At 44.2% G+C, this 14042-nt stretch overlaps 2 protein-coding genes across 2 annotated transcripts; both read left to right on the forward strand.

Moving 5' to 3' along the window:
• Positions 1–954: 954 nt before the first annotated feature.
• Positions 955–4088, forward strand: LOC144738495 (sphingomyelin phosphodiesterase 2-like). Its single transcript, XM_078621511.1, has 10 exons — positions 955–1004; positions 1099–1195; positions 1416–1492; positions 1811–1904; positions 2115–2204; positions 2279–2361; positions 2448–2580; positions 3222–3326; positions 3423–3593; positions 3630–4088. The coding sequence occupies exons 1-10, from the start codon at positions 955–957 to the stop codon at positions 4086–4088; spliced, it is 1359 nt and encodes a 452-aa protein (XP_078477637.1).
• Positions 4089–6166: 2078 nt separating this feature from the next.
• LOC144738496 (plakophilin-1-like) lies at positions 6167–13893 on the forward strand. Its single transcript, XM_078621512.1, has 13 exons — positions 6167–6359; positions 7649–7656; positions 8870–9279; positions 9358–9526; positions 9816–10023; positions 10332–10494; positions 11031–11148; positions 11899–12075; positions 12488–12658; positions 12797–12950; positions 13113–13299; positions 13390–13474; positions 13819–13893. Exons 1-13 carry the CDS (start codon positions 6167–6169, stop codon positions 13891–13893), a joined length of 2118 nt encoding a protein of 705 aa, XP_078477638.1.
• Positions 13894–14042: the final 149 nt, after the last annotated feature.

Here is a 14042-nt window from a genome sequence, read left to right on the forward strand (position 1 = left end):
ATATATTCTCATATCTGTGCTGGTCATGTTCTTTTCCCACCTGCTGCTTTATTGACTGTACAAACCTTCAATATGATTTAGTACATTATATACTACTTATTTATGTATTTCATTTTAATTAGTAGCTTTAATACTTAGGCCAGATTATTCTTAAAATGTACTACTTTTATGTACTAAATAGTGCATAAACTGTGGATTAGTCTATACTGTGCTCCTTGCACTGCTGCAAAATGTTGTCATTTCAACATTTTGACCAGAAGAGAGTGTTCGATCATTTGATCAAGTTAACTTAGCTAGTTCAACTGGAAGTCTTCCCTCATTTTGTGTAGAAGTTATTTATTCTTAAACTTCATTCAGACACCAGTCCCAAGTCATGTGACTTAAGCTCACATCTGCAAATTATTGCAAGGAAATGCTCTTTTTTGTACATTTGTACAGCCTGAATAGGCAGTTTTGGTCATTTAAGTTCACTTTGTGCTTCCCCTTTTGTCCGCCCACAAAGCTCATTCAACAGTGTGCATGGGGCCAGCGTATTGTTGCTCCCTCAGGAGACACACGAGTTCACCTGCCTTTTTATTTCCTCTCCTTTTGGAAAACCAACTGCATTTGTCCACAGCATGACATCCTGTGTGTTAACGCCACATGCACCACTTCCAGTTTAGTAGTTCCCACCCGGTAGTCTGGATGCTAACTTTCCAAATAGCACCAAAAGTCTTGTCATTTTTCCATGAACCAGTGTTTCTTTTCAGTGTGGACTTGTGTTATTTCATGTTCTCATGTGCCCTCACTCATGGTCTTCAAGTTCCCTGAAACTCTCCTGTTGGTGGCTGGTGTGTACATGATGTTACTGTTTAAATTTCGACAGAAGTCAATATCTTTTCTCTGTCACAGTAGCAGCTGTAGCTGTCACGACTCCTGATCAGACACTCCCATCTTCTTCACCCACCTGTCAGCATGGCGAGCACAGACCCTGGGAGTGTCCGGGTCTTCTCTCTCAACTGCTGGTCAGTGTTTTTTTTTTTTTGTTGTTGTTGTTTTTGTTCTCCTTTTCATATTCTCTCTCTCTCGTGATTCATACTCCCTGTGTTTCTTTTTCAGGGGGATCCGATACCTGAGCAAACATTGCTCTCAGCGCTTTGTCATGATTGGAGATATGTTGTGCAAGGAACAGCATGATGTGGTTTTACTACAAGAGGTATCCTCCTCAAAGAGACATTCCGTAGTGGTACACAAAGCTGGACACGAGTCTTCCTGCGTATCAGTAAATCTCAACATGACGTTCATGTGTCTTGTTTTTGGCATCCATTAACAGGGTTTCTTTTACGTAACCGGCCCCCTCCATGACAGTACTGTCTTTTTATAAGCAACGCAGGGGTGCATTGCATTTTTTCTATTTCTTATTTGTTGTCCTTCAGGTGTGGAGTGAAAAAGACTTTGTTTCCTTGAGAAAGAAACTTTCCTGTAGTCATCCTCACTCTCATTACTTCAAAAGGTAATCTGTTCATTTTGTCCCACATTATGTATTCAAGTGTAGTGGAATGATCGTAGGCACAACGTGAAGGGTTAACGGCATTTGGCTGCTCCGATCTATCTCAACCTCCAAACCAAAAGCACAAGACTCAGATTAAAGGCCCTGACTGTCTAATCCCCTCTGCAGCTCACACAAATGTCAACTGTAGTTGATGATTTGTCACGCTTTTTCTTGTAGGAAAACGTAAATCTCCATGGAAACCAGTCAACTTGACCTGTGTCACCAAAAAAAATAATCAGATATTTGTGAAGTTACAAAAAGTTCTCTCTCGTCCCTCAGTGGCGTCATTGGCAGCGGACTGGCCATTTTCTCCAAACATCGGATCAGCGATACATTTCTGTATCGCTACTCACTGAATGGCTACCCATACATGGTACGCGTGGAGCCCTTATGGGATGAGTGACAGTTCAGAGGATGTGTAGTTCTTCACGTATACCACGGTCATTTGCCAAAGAAACAGAAATGGATCATTATGATTTCATGTGTTTTCCAAGCCCAGACACCATTTGAACATCACTTAGAAAAACAGATGTTAGACTGTCACAGGAGCTCTCATCACATTTTCTGTCATTTGGATTCGCAGGCTCACCATGGAGACTGGTTTGGAGGGAAAGCTGTGGGGCTGGCCGTCCTCAACTTGGGGAAACTGAAGGCAAACGTCTACGTGACTCATGTAGGCTCCCGAGCAGCGTTCCTCATTTGTAACTCTGTGTCGTTTGCGTACTGACTCGTGTTCATTGGCTGCAGCTGCATGCAGAGTACTGCAGAGAGAAGGACGCTTATTTGCCTCACAGGGTGGTTCAGGCCTGGGAGCTCCAGCAGTTCATCCGGTAGAGGACACAGACAGAACAGATGTTATTAGGATATCTCTCTGTGATTTTCATCAGTGGTGCATAATGTTTTCTTTTCCTGTCAGTCACACCTCCGCAGGAGCAGATGTTGTGATTCTAGGTGGAGACCTCAACATGCACCCCCAGGACCTCGGCAGCCGTCTGCTGAGGGTCTACACTGGACTCCAAGATGCTTATTTAAAGACCACCGTGTTTGAAGTAAGTCATGGAATGAAATAAGTTGATCCCATTCTTTTACTAAATGCCCTGGAGGTTATATATTCTTCAAAGTATTGAAAAGGTTAGTGGGGGTCTGAAGAAAACATTTTTGTTTGACATTTTTATATGTTTTCTTTCTACCAACACCATCTGAGTTGCACCAAAGAAAGTGACTTTAATATAGATTTACGAGTCATTATAAAATTAGTAATGACTCCACACCTGCACATCGTTGATGTCTTATGAAGTTAAATCCCCTCCATTGGTCAGGATTTGTTAAAGACTGGTAATCTGGTGACAACATCCTCATGTAGATTGTTGGCAGCTTCATAGACTCAATTAATCTGTGCGAGTACATCTATTAATCTCCCAGGTGATTTTGTGTGGCAGAAGTCTATGTTTTCTGTAGTGTAACCATCATTTTAAATACATGATTACAGTATTAAAGGCTAGTAACTCCTTTTGGGCTTTGAACTGTGAGCATCAGAATTAAACCTGTTCAACCATCAGTTCTGGAAACGAGTCCGTAAATTGAACCAGTGACTTTCAGCTTTGGAAAATAAATCAGGGATCCTGCCGATGGTCACACATGCTCTCCTCGTATGACTGTATCTCATTTCAAACCAAACGTTGTGTTGCAGGGGTGTGAAGATGGGATGACTCTAATCGCAGACAACCCTTTCATCAGTAAGAAAGAGCTCGTTCCCTTCGAGAAGGGAATCCGAATCGACTACATCCTGTTTAAGGTGGACGAAAGCTGAACATGATGTCTTCATGTTCCCAGTGTGTCTGATTCATTCTGTTTTCACGTCAAAAGCTCGTCTGTTGTTCTTAACTTGCAGGGTTCTTCCAAAACGGACATTTCTTGTGAATCCATGTCCACCAGTAAAGGCTCCGTCCCTGACCATCCTTTCCCGTACTCCGACCATGAAAGTCTGACTGCTGAACTTAGATTTGCCTCTCCCACTGGATGTGACAGTCAGTCGAAGGACCAAGACTGCGCTGAAGGTACAGTTTGATTTTTTTTTTCTTTCTTCCTCTTCAACTAGAAGTGTGTTGAACAATCTTTCCTTGTGTCTTCAGCCGATGTTGCCGAGTTAGTTGACATTCTGACAGAAGCCCGCACAGAGGTCAAAGTGGGCTTGCACTGCGCCGAGAGGATGCGTTACACGGCGGCGCGCACTGGAGCCATGGGTTTGGCTCTGCTGTTTCTGGAGCTGGCCATCGCAGCGGTGCCCTGGTTGGCCCTCGGAGCAGAACAGCCTTTCCCACGCACTTCCTTCTACCTACTCGCCGCTCTGTGCTTTGCCATCCTGCTGACCACCTCTCTGCTGTACGTCTTCTACACGATGGAGGTGAAATCTCTCCAGGGGGCTGAAGACCAGATGAGGCTCGCGGGAGGTAGTCTACAAGAGAAGCTCAGGGGGTTCCCTCTGGCTCCACTGCACAACGCCCACAGGGGGCCTCCGGAAGGCCAGGAGCCCAGCACATTTGATTCTGAGGAATAATGCAGGTGCTGAGCGGCTGAAGTTAGCTTTAAGATGAAGGATTCTTCTGTGAATGCTTTTATGCTTCTGAGATTTAGATTTGTATGACCCTGAGTGGAGGATGTCTTTGGAAGAAGTGCAGGGCACATTTTTTATACTTAAACCTTTTGTGGCACCCAGCTTTTACTCTATGCACCTACTCTTAATATGCTCGCTTTCATACAAGGAGATTCTTCTGCGCTGCTGGCGTCTGTGATCATTTGTGTTTTGTGAGCCTCAGGTCCGAAATGCATTCCACGCATGAATAGTTTCAGCGGGACCAGTTAATTCTGTTAAATTCATGCTTTTTCACCGTGCACCAGACTTCTGTTTGCAGATTTACTTCATGTACTTGAATATAAACAGACACCGGTGAGCTCCACAGAAACACTCACACTCAGCATTTCAAATTACATCTTTTTTTTTGTTTTTCAGAGGGGACGGATCTTGAAAACAATGATCCTCTTGGGCCAGTTGAGACATGTCCTGCAGTTAAGAAAAAACTGTTGCATTTGCTGTCTTGCACTAGACTGTTGAAAGCGATCGTGCACACTATGTAGCCGTAGAGCACTGAGAACGTTCTCTTATATTTTGTTGAGTTTGTCTTATGATCAGATGAATCTATCCTGAAGAGTGGAATTTGTGCACTTAGTCGACAATACGAGCTGCTTTCTTTTTACCATGAATCTACTTTACTGTTGATGTCAAAACAGTGACAGAGCCAAACAATGACTGATATTGTTCAAACGCATCTTTTACTATAGTGTTGTAAAAAGTACTGCGTTATTCTTAATCGTTTAGGTTCTGAGAATTTCAGAAGGTATATGAGGCTCATTGCAGTGGAAAAATGAGAATGAAAGCAATAATAAAGAACTTATGCTGCTGAGTCGCCGCTGACACATTATTTCTTCACGAGGGACATTGCACACATTCACCAGCAGAGAGCAGCACACACGCCTGAGCACGTGGTGAGAGGAGGCAGCTGTGGACCAGCCGGTACATGTGAACCCTCAGGGATGGATCACCTGTGACAGGGTGTGGTGCCTATTTATTGTTCGAGCATGTGAGAAGACCTTTGATTTAATAGCAGGTCGTAAATTAACAAACCATTAGGGTTCAGTGCCTTTTCCCCAAAATAAACGTACCTGTGACTCAGGTCACTGAAGGGGTTCACACTCGGTAATTATAGATATTCTATAAAAAACAACAATAATATCCTTGCACCAAAGTTTTTCTTGGTCAATTTATCTGATGTAAGATTGTGTTTATGCAACAGGAGGAAATTCACAAGTTATGTCAGAGCTATATAAAACCACCTCAGAACTTTTGAATATTTCCCAAAATACTGTCCCATTTTTAAAATATTAATAAAGGTTCATATAGTAAATCATTCATCAGTGGTATGGCCCCATCTTGGTACATTTGGAATGTAAACTAAATATGTATTGAGGAATAAAAATAGAATGAAAATGACATGGTCAAAGTTTTTAGTCCCCCCACCCACCCGATTTTCATGAATTTGATCAGTTGTGTAAAGAAGAAGGGGCTAAAATCCCCGAGGACACATGTGCCAAGTCCGTTAGAAACTTCCAGAAGAATAGTCAATAATGGATCCTTTCTGATCCAAAACTGACATCATCATCTTCTGGTAGTTTCTAACCAGGTTGTACAAAGTGTACCAAACTGGGGCCATAACAGTGATGAATGATTTACTTTAATAAATGTTTGGAATATTACTGCAAACATTGGGTGTTTTTTTCTTTTAAGGAAAAGTTTTTAGGGGGTAACAATGCTGACCTTAACTGTGGTACTACTAAGGAGTGCATCAGTGTAGTTTAGTCATCGGTGTGAGTGTTATTTTTGAATGAATCCCATCCCATCGATGCCTCATAGTTGGTGTGTTTTGGTCTGAGGCCAGTGACCCGTGTTACTATGAAATAATCCAGTGTGACTCTGCGTGTTTCACCCTGTCAACAGCTCCGCTCCATTGTTCCTGTGGGTGCGGTTCAGCAGCAGGGGCAGGCCGAGGTGCGACTCTTCCCGCAGACAACAGCCGAGCGATGACCAGCGCGGAGCCGCTCCGATCGGCGCTCTCCATCGGGAACGTGGACGACACGGCGCTGGCGCTGCCGTCCGCCGACCGCTACCAGCGCTCCGGCCAGCAGCGCGTCCTGGAGCAGGTCCAGACGGTCCGGAGGAGCCGGTCCCGACCCTCCAGCAACAGGAGCGGATCCACGTCTCTGTCTCCGACGAGTAAGAGCTGCTTTCCACGCTCACACTTTGGGTTGTGACCTCCAGCTGTCGGTTTGTCTGTCCGAGGGGAGGTCACGGTTTGAAAACAGACGCTCACAGAATGAGCCAGAGTTCTTCCTCACTGGTCATTCTCTGGATCGTTTAGGGTCAAAATGAGCGACAACAACAAGCCCAGGCGCCTTTCCAGATGCAGGATTAGTCATTGGAAACTTTAAACAGATCCGCTTTGATTTATGTCAGATTACATTAAAACTGAACTGAAACGTCATCAATTTTCGTTCATTCCACCACTTACAGGACTTTCACTCAACCTGCTTTCAGTTTTTTTTTTTTATTTTCCTCTGCGGTCTGTTTTGTGCAATTGATCCTCCTGAGCTTTTTGTTTAGTGTGCATTCTTATTCCTCCTTGCTGGTTGGGATGAGTGCAAACAATGACTCATGAGAACAGTAATAATACATTGAATTTGTATAGCACTTTAAAGAAACTCAAAGGCTTAAAAAAAATCTGTCTATATGTCTATGCAGGGTCTTGGGAGGTTAAAACAACCACGTCCTTATTATCAGTGTTGGGGAGGAACTGGTTTATTTAATTATGAAATAAACATGACATGTAACCAGCTCCATTACTGGAGTAATTAACTTACATGTGGAAACATTCATGATTACAATTTTAGTCGTCTGTTTATGAAAAAAATAGGAAGTGTTAAATAATATTATTTTTGGGGTCTTTTTTGTGTCCATATCTAAATGAATGATGATATTATTTGATGTGTTGGACTCAACATTTGAAACAGTAACAGAGCGTTAATACAAGTAGTCAAATGTCATTTGTTACATTACTTTGAAGAAGTAGCACAATTATGTAATCAAGACTGTTAAATTTTTAACGGGCTAGCTTGCACGTGTAACCAATTACATCTCCAAAGTGTCTTTCAAACACTAGTTATTATCGTCTGGATGTTTTGTTCCTGCGGACCTGCTCCGTGTTTCAACAGCTCTTCAACTTCTTAGCTCAGGAAATAACCTTTAGTATGCAAACAAGTATTTATCTAGAATTTTTTTGAGACTCTAAATCCAACGTTTCATTCATTGAGATTTAGATTTAAATGGAATCTTTACAGGTGTTAAGTTGACAGATGCATATATTTTTCAGACTTTAGACGGTTGTTTCTTGTCAGTTGTGCACTGGTAGATTTTAACAGCCTGGTGGACGATACACGCAAGTAAAAATGTGTGTGTCCACCTTTTTCTTTCTGGGACGTGTATCTGCGTCGGTGTTGGATGCTCAGATCTGACGGTTCAGTTGTACAGAGCTGACACTAACATTTGTTAGTTCTATTCAAACTCATCATCATCAAAGTCATCATCAGTATCACTGATAGCTGATCCCAGGACAGCTTCTCCACACTTTGGTCAGGCGGCTTCAGCCTCTCCTGACTTTTGGTACTCTGGCTTCCACCTCCAAAAGCATTCTAAGGTCAAGGGTCAGGTGCGTGAATGGTTGTCTTGTCACCTATTGACAACCCGTAACCGAGAAAATAAATCAATGAATGTCTCAACTGGAACCACTGTCCTATCATTATTATTATTCCTATTACCAGGGTCAAACGGATTCACACCAAACGCAGCATGTTTCAGTGAGCTGGTTGCATATTAGACAGATTTCACACTGACGGCGGGCGACAAATCAAAAGGGAGACCGATGCATGAAACATTAACCCTAAAACACACCTGATCTCAGTTATTTACTGCTGTTGGATAACAGCTGATAATGTTTCTTCACAGGCCCTTTGTACGACAACGTGTTTGTAGATGCTTCCAAGTCAAACTCATCCAATGGATGTGTCTTCTTCGGGAATGGCCTCTCTAAAAACTGTAAACTGTGAGTCATTTTGGAATTTATTGATCTTGTGCTTTTAGTTGGCAAGAGTGACCTTTACTGGTTTATCAGCCTGCTGCTTTTTTTATGACCGTTTGCTGCAATAACGGATGAAAAACATTACACATACATTTTTGTTCACAGGTTACAGCTCTGTTGTGTTGTGGGTACATTGATAATAATCCATGATAAAAAGAACAATGGTAATAATATAAAGTAAAATGTGATTTGTGGTGGCACTGTCGCCTCACAATGAGAAGGTCCCTGGATTGACTCCTGGCCTGGGATGTTTGTGTGGGTTCTCGACATGCACTCCAGCCTCCTTCCACCTCTAGAGGCATGCTAAGGTTAACTGGTCCCTCTAAATTGTCTGTAGGTGGGAAGTGTGGGCAGGGTGTACCCAGCCGTTCACTAATGACCGTGACCTGGGAGATGACGTAGGAAATGTAGTTCCAGTCAACTCTCATATTCACGTCTGTTAACATTTGTTCATTTTTCCTCATATAAAAATGGGTTTTCCAACTCTTAGAAAGTAAAGCCTTAGAAAGTGACCTGCATAGTGTCAACGACATAGCTCCTTGTCAGTTACTCATGTGACAAACTTATAAACACGTTATCTTTGGCTCTGCAGCTCACCCAGGACAAAAGCACAAACTCGCAAGCACTCTACAAATCCAAGGTCTCCACAATGAAGTCAAACAAAGCAGGCTTTCTCAACGAGCAGAGTTACGCCCCTGCTGGCGTCCATTCCCGCGGTCTCGCCAGCACCAGCCGCAGCGAGTCGGATCTGCTCTGGAAGCAGCAGGTGACAAAACGCTCTGTTCCTCCTCTGAGGCAGCAGTCCAACAGGGGCACGTACCGGAATGAAAGGTCCACCAGTCAGTACGTGACAAACACCTTGACCCAGTTGAAGCCAGTGAACATGGTGAAAGGCACAGCAAAGACCACCAGCAGTCAGTTCATCCACCAGGTGGACTCCTCTAAGACACCACCGAAGCCTCCTGCTGCTGACGGTGCACCTAAGACTAAAGGAGACTCTGGGTGAGAACGGTTTTCTACAATAATCTCTGGAATTGAATCATCAGGGTGTTTTCACTTATTAGACCTGCATGTTCTCAGTGTTCATCCCTTTGTTCGTGTCCCAGGGGTGAACGGGAACGGCACAGTCACCGACATCACCATGAAGGAAGCTGTGGAGTATCTTTCCAGTGACGATGAGAAATACAAGCACTGCGGCGCTTCTTATATCCAGCACAACACCTATATCAATGAGAAGGCCAAAGAGGAGGTAGCCTCAACCGTTACATCATCTCATTAGTCTGTTGAGAATTATGGTTGATTTTAAGTCCTGCAAATGTAAATTGAACAAAGTTGGAAATACATTTGGATAGAAGCCCCGTGTACTATTTTGATTACACTTTAATAGTCAATACGCAGAGAGCCTGGGACCTATTAGGGTTCGTCAGAACCCAGGTGGTTTTGAAACGTCTTCTAATCACTGTACATTGTGAATTTCAGCTCCATCGGTCGCTTGTTTGTCAGATGTGCTGAAATCCTGAAGCCACGTTGTCTCGCAGGTGCTGAAGTTCAACGGGATCCCTCTCCTGGTGGGACTTCTGCAAAGCCCCAGTTCGCACGTTAGCCAGACGGCATCGGCTGCTCTCCGCAACCTGTCCTTCAAAAACAACAATGGCAAGGAGGAGATTCAGCGCTGCGGTGGCATCGGAGAGGCCGTGGCTCTACTCAGAGACACAGACTCGGTCGAGATGCAGAGACAGCTGACGGGTACGAATGTGTGTGAATCTGAACCTGCACACACACATTTAACCATTAAACTGAGTGACACCTGTGTATGTTACATCTTAATCCTTTTATACCGTGCTGTCAGTTACAGAACTATCCTCTGCAAAGTGTTTTATCATGACTGTTACTGCCAGAATCAACTCGGCCGTTTATCTAAATGTCACAGTGCTTAAACCAATAAGAAACATCTCAGGTGGAAAACCAGTTTTGAATAGAATAACCGAACCTATGAAGCAGGGAATTCAGATCTGACTGATGTACTGCCAACAGAGTTTCCTTTTGTCTTCCAGGTCTCTTGTGGAATCTGTCCTCTGCAGACAGCCTGAAGCCCGACCTGCTGAAGAGCGCTCTGCCCGTCTTAATGGAGCGTGTGATCCTGCCTTACACGACAGGTCCCGACCGGACCGACAGCCAAGACCACGAGGTCTTCTATCACGCCACTGGATGTCTGAGGTCAGAGCAGAGTGTGTGGTGGTGTGGTAACGGCTGACCCTGACATATTTTACTGTTCTCTTGATGACCAACATAAAAGAGAGTGAGATTTAGTTCTTCCCAGATGCTGCTCAGCACCACTGATCATTATTGTTCTTCTTCCTTCTCTGACTGGTTCACACAAAAAAGACAATGTTGTGATTTCAGCTAAATTCACAGGTAAAACGACCAGTTAAAGAACGTTGGCTGCAACAAGATCTTGTGAGTGTGTTTCTCCACCTCACTCGACACAGTAGATGCAGTGTTTCTCTCGTCCCCACGGGGACGTAGACTGGAGGGGACTCTCTTCTGAGCTAAGTCAGTCGGGTTTGTCCAGAAAGCTGGATGGGGTAGCATCGTTCTGATCAGACTGACTGGAGGGGACTGTCCTAAAATGAAACTTTTTCCCAGCGACACTGTGGGGGCCAGAGTGTGTGTGTGTGTGTGTGTATCCATATCATCCATTCACATTGTAATCTCAACATATTAATGCATATGTTGTGTTCTGACTACAACAGAAACCTCAGCAGTGCAAAACAAAGCAACAGACAGGCCATGAGAAAATGTCGGGGTTTGATCGACTCCTTGGTCACGTATGTTCGAGACTGCGTGGAAACAGGAAAACCAGATGATAAGGTAAGAAAAAGTTGATTTTCCTTAAAGTGTCTTTTGTAGACCTGTCGTGGTGAAGTTCATGGCTGGTGAAGCATTGACTTTATTCAAATCAGATTTACAAACATGAACCAGCGTAGTTTATTCACCATTTGATTGTCGACAGTTAGCTGGTTCATACACATACAAACAAGCACACAAAAAAGACCATTTAATTAAAAACAAAACCTTATTATGGTCTTTACTCAGGGTTAGGGTTAAGTCTATGCACCACTCCTTTCATTTTAAATGTCTCAGTGGAGATTGCTTCCTTTTGTTAGTTTTCCCTTCTTTGTATGAAAGTTGAGAAAATGGAGTTTCGACCTGTAATCCTCCATTTGGAAAGTAAAAACAGATGGATGCTGCACTTGACTTGCGGATTGTAGCTGCTGTCACTTATTCTGCGGCTGAGGATGGAGTCGAACAACAATACGGTCTCCCTGCTAGCAGCCAGCAGTCATTGTCAATCCCCGGTGAGGCTCCGGCAGCTCGTGCCTCACCGCACACGTCACTTGTCAGTGTTACAACGTTTTGGATCAATTTTAATTTTAAATTTTTGTGCTGTTTATGATGCCTGACTGCACGTCACTGCTTCATGAGGAATATACATCGACCTCACTGTGCCAGTGTCTAACAGCAGGGAGAACTGCACTTTCCCAGTGCTGAACCAGGGGAAAGTTGTGAATTACTGTGATTCTCACATGTGCCTTCATGTCGTTCTACCTGTTGAAACAGTCTGTAGAGAACTGCGTGTGTATCCTGCACAACTTGACGTTCCAGCTGGAGGCCGAGGCTCCTGCTTTGTTCAGCAGGATCACAGCTCTGGCGAAGCCCATCAGCCGGAGCCACAGCCAGAGCGACTCGGGCCCCATCGGCTGCTTCAGCCCACAGAGCAAAGGGCCGGAGCAGAAGGTGGGATGATGCAATGACGTCCAAGAAAGAACCCAAAGGTTCATTGGAAACACTATTGGCAGCACCCATAATTATGTCTAGACAGAACCTGTCTGTGTTTTGGAAATCAACTCTTCAAATTACCTTCCAAGAATAGAAAAACTCATTACCATTGTTGTCATTTAGCACGAGACAAACATCCAGAGTACAGTTTAATGTCAAGCTCGTTTTTATTCTTTTTGATGACTTGCATGTTTTATTTTGATTAACAAGGATAAATACAGTACTACTCACAACCCAGAGAGGTCCTCCCAGCCAAGGTGGCACGTCCACTTTTCTTTTTCAAACCAACAGGCGCATATTATCCTGACTCTAATGGACTGCAAGGTATCAGTGGACTAAGACAATGGTGTCTTCTCTGTATCATCCCCAGCAACACTTTGACTTTGCGGTGGTTGAGGAGCCACAGCCCAGCGGAGCCGGCTGGTTGATCCACTCCAAAACTCTGCAGAGTTACCTGTCTTTGATTGAGTCCAGCCAGAGAGACGAAGTACAGGAAGCCTGTTGTGGAGTGCTGCAGAATCTCACAGCAAATGAAGGCATTGTAAGAAAAACAATCACCAATAACATCTTCTCACAGCATGCCAAGGGTGTAGCTTTGAGACAGACCGATCGTATTCATGATAGCTCTGTTTAACTGGGAGCTGTGGTCTCTTTAGTCCATGTGGGTTTCTCTATTCAGGTGTCCAGCATCATGAGCCAGACAATAGTTCAGAAACTGAACGGCCTGGAGGTTATCAGTCCCCTTCTGAAGTCAAACAAAGTCAACCTGCAGAGAAACATGGTGGCTTTGGTACGAAACCTGACCAAGAACCCCAACCTGCACAGTGCCATGGGTAAGAAACACATTCAAGACCAGACTTGTTTTCATTCAATAATGTGTCGATTGTCACATTAGAGACATGAATGTACTGATCCTGTGATCATAGTACCTATCAGACACAGAACATCAGGGTCAACACATTAGATTAGTAGATTTAACCATTGTGGATGTGAAGCCAGGAGAGCCCTCCCAGAGCTGCTGGCCATTCTCAGCTCAGGCACCAAGGAAGGGAATGAGTCTGACGACACCCTGGCGATGGCCTGCCACAGCACCAACTGTCTGCTAATGAAGGAACCCGAGATGGGAAAGCACCTGTTGAACAACAAGCTGATAAACTCACTGAATGATCTCAGCCAGAACAGGTAGGTTTACCTGTGGCTAGAAAGACACCAGGACGATGTGGTGCTGCGACTCGTCAGTCCGAACTTAAAACCATTGTCTTCCCTTGTTAGATATTTCCCCAAATCCAGCAAATCTGCAGCACTGCTTCTCTACAACCTCTGGTCAGACAAAGACATGCAGAACCTGCTGAAAAAGGTGCGTTGATGCAAAGATCTGTCAGAGTTTGCGATGGTGTCTGTATTTCTTGCCTGTAGCAAAGGACCACACCCCTCGCAGGTATCTGTGAGAGAGAGAGGCCGAAGGAGTCAAGCTCAGGATGTTAGTTAGCGTGACTGAGAGATGTGGCTGAGGAATCCAGTAGCTCTGGTTTGGGGAAAGCAGGATTTTGTTCGCACTTGTACTCTTGAGGTCAAGTCCAACTCATCGTGTTTTAATAAAACGAGCGCAATACAGTCATGTTCAAAGATGTTTCAGTTTGTCAGTTATGTGCAATTATCGGGGTGTAACACTGATTCTCTCATCAATTATTTGTCCTGCAGCAAGGAATGAGTAAGTCCACGTTTGTGAATGACACCACCACGGCAGCACACAGGTCCCTTCAAGTCATCGATTAACCCAGCAGCTTCAGTGGAGCCCAGAAAGTCCACCTGTTCATCTGGGCCCAGCTGATCCTTTCTCATTTCACAAAGATGCCTTACACGTACATTATTCATGCTCCCAAACATGGCTGGAACATCCAGTATTTGATGTTTACGTCCTCTTT

This window comes from Lampetra planeri, unplaced genomic scaffold, assembly GCF_965212315.1.
Source record: "Lampetra planeri unplaced genomic scaffold, kcLamPlan1.2.h2 scaffold_1023, whole genome shotgun sequence".
NCBI classification, from domain to species: domain Eukaryota; kingdom Metazoa; phylum Chordata; class Hyperoartia; order Petromyzontiformes; family Petromyzontidae; genus Lampetra; species Lampetra planeri.

Bases quoted from the DNA above. Each gene is read 5' to 3' on its own strand.
- LOC144738495 (XM_078621511.1), top strand. From the start codon at position 955: ATGGCGAGCACAGACCCTGGGAGTGTCCGGGTCTTCTCTCTCAACTGC. The intron at 1,005-1,098 runs GTCAGTGTTTTT...TTTCTTTTTCAG, and splicing joins GTCTTCTCTCTCAACTGCTG to GGGGATCCGATACCTGAGCA. The intron at 2,362-2,447 runs GTAGAGGACACA...TTTTCCTGTCAG, and splicing joins GAGCTCCAGCAGTTCATCCG to TCACACCTCCGCAGGAGCAG.
- LOC144738496 (XM_078621512.1), top strand. From the start codon at position 6,167: ATGACCAGCGCGGAGCCGCTCCGATCGGCGCTCTCCATCGGGAACGTG. The intron at 10,024-10,331 runs GTACGAATGTGT...TTTGTCTTCCAG, and splicing joins GATGCAGAGACAGCTGACGG to GTCTCTTGTGGAATCTGTCC. The intron at 12,659-12,796 runs GTAAGAAAAACA...TTCTCTATTCAG, and splicing joins TCACAGCAAATGAAGGCATT to GTGTCCAGCATCATGAGCCA.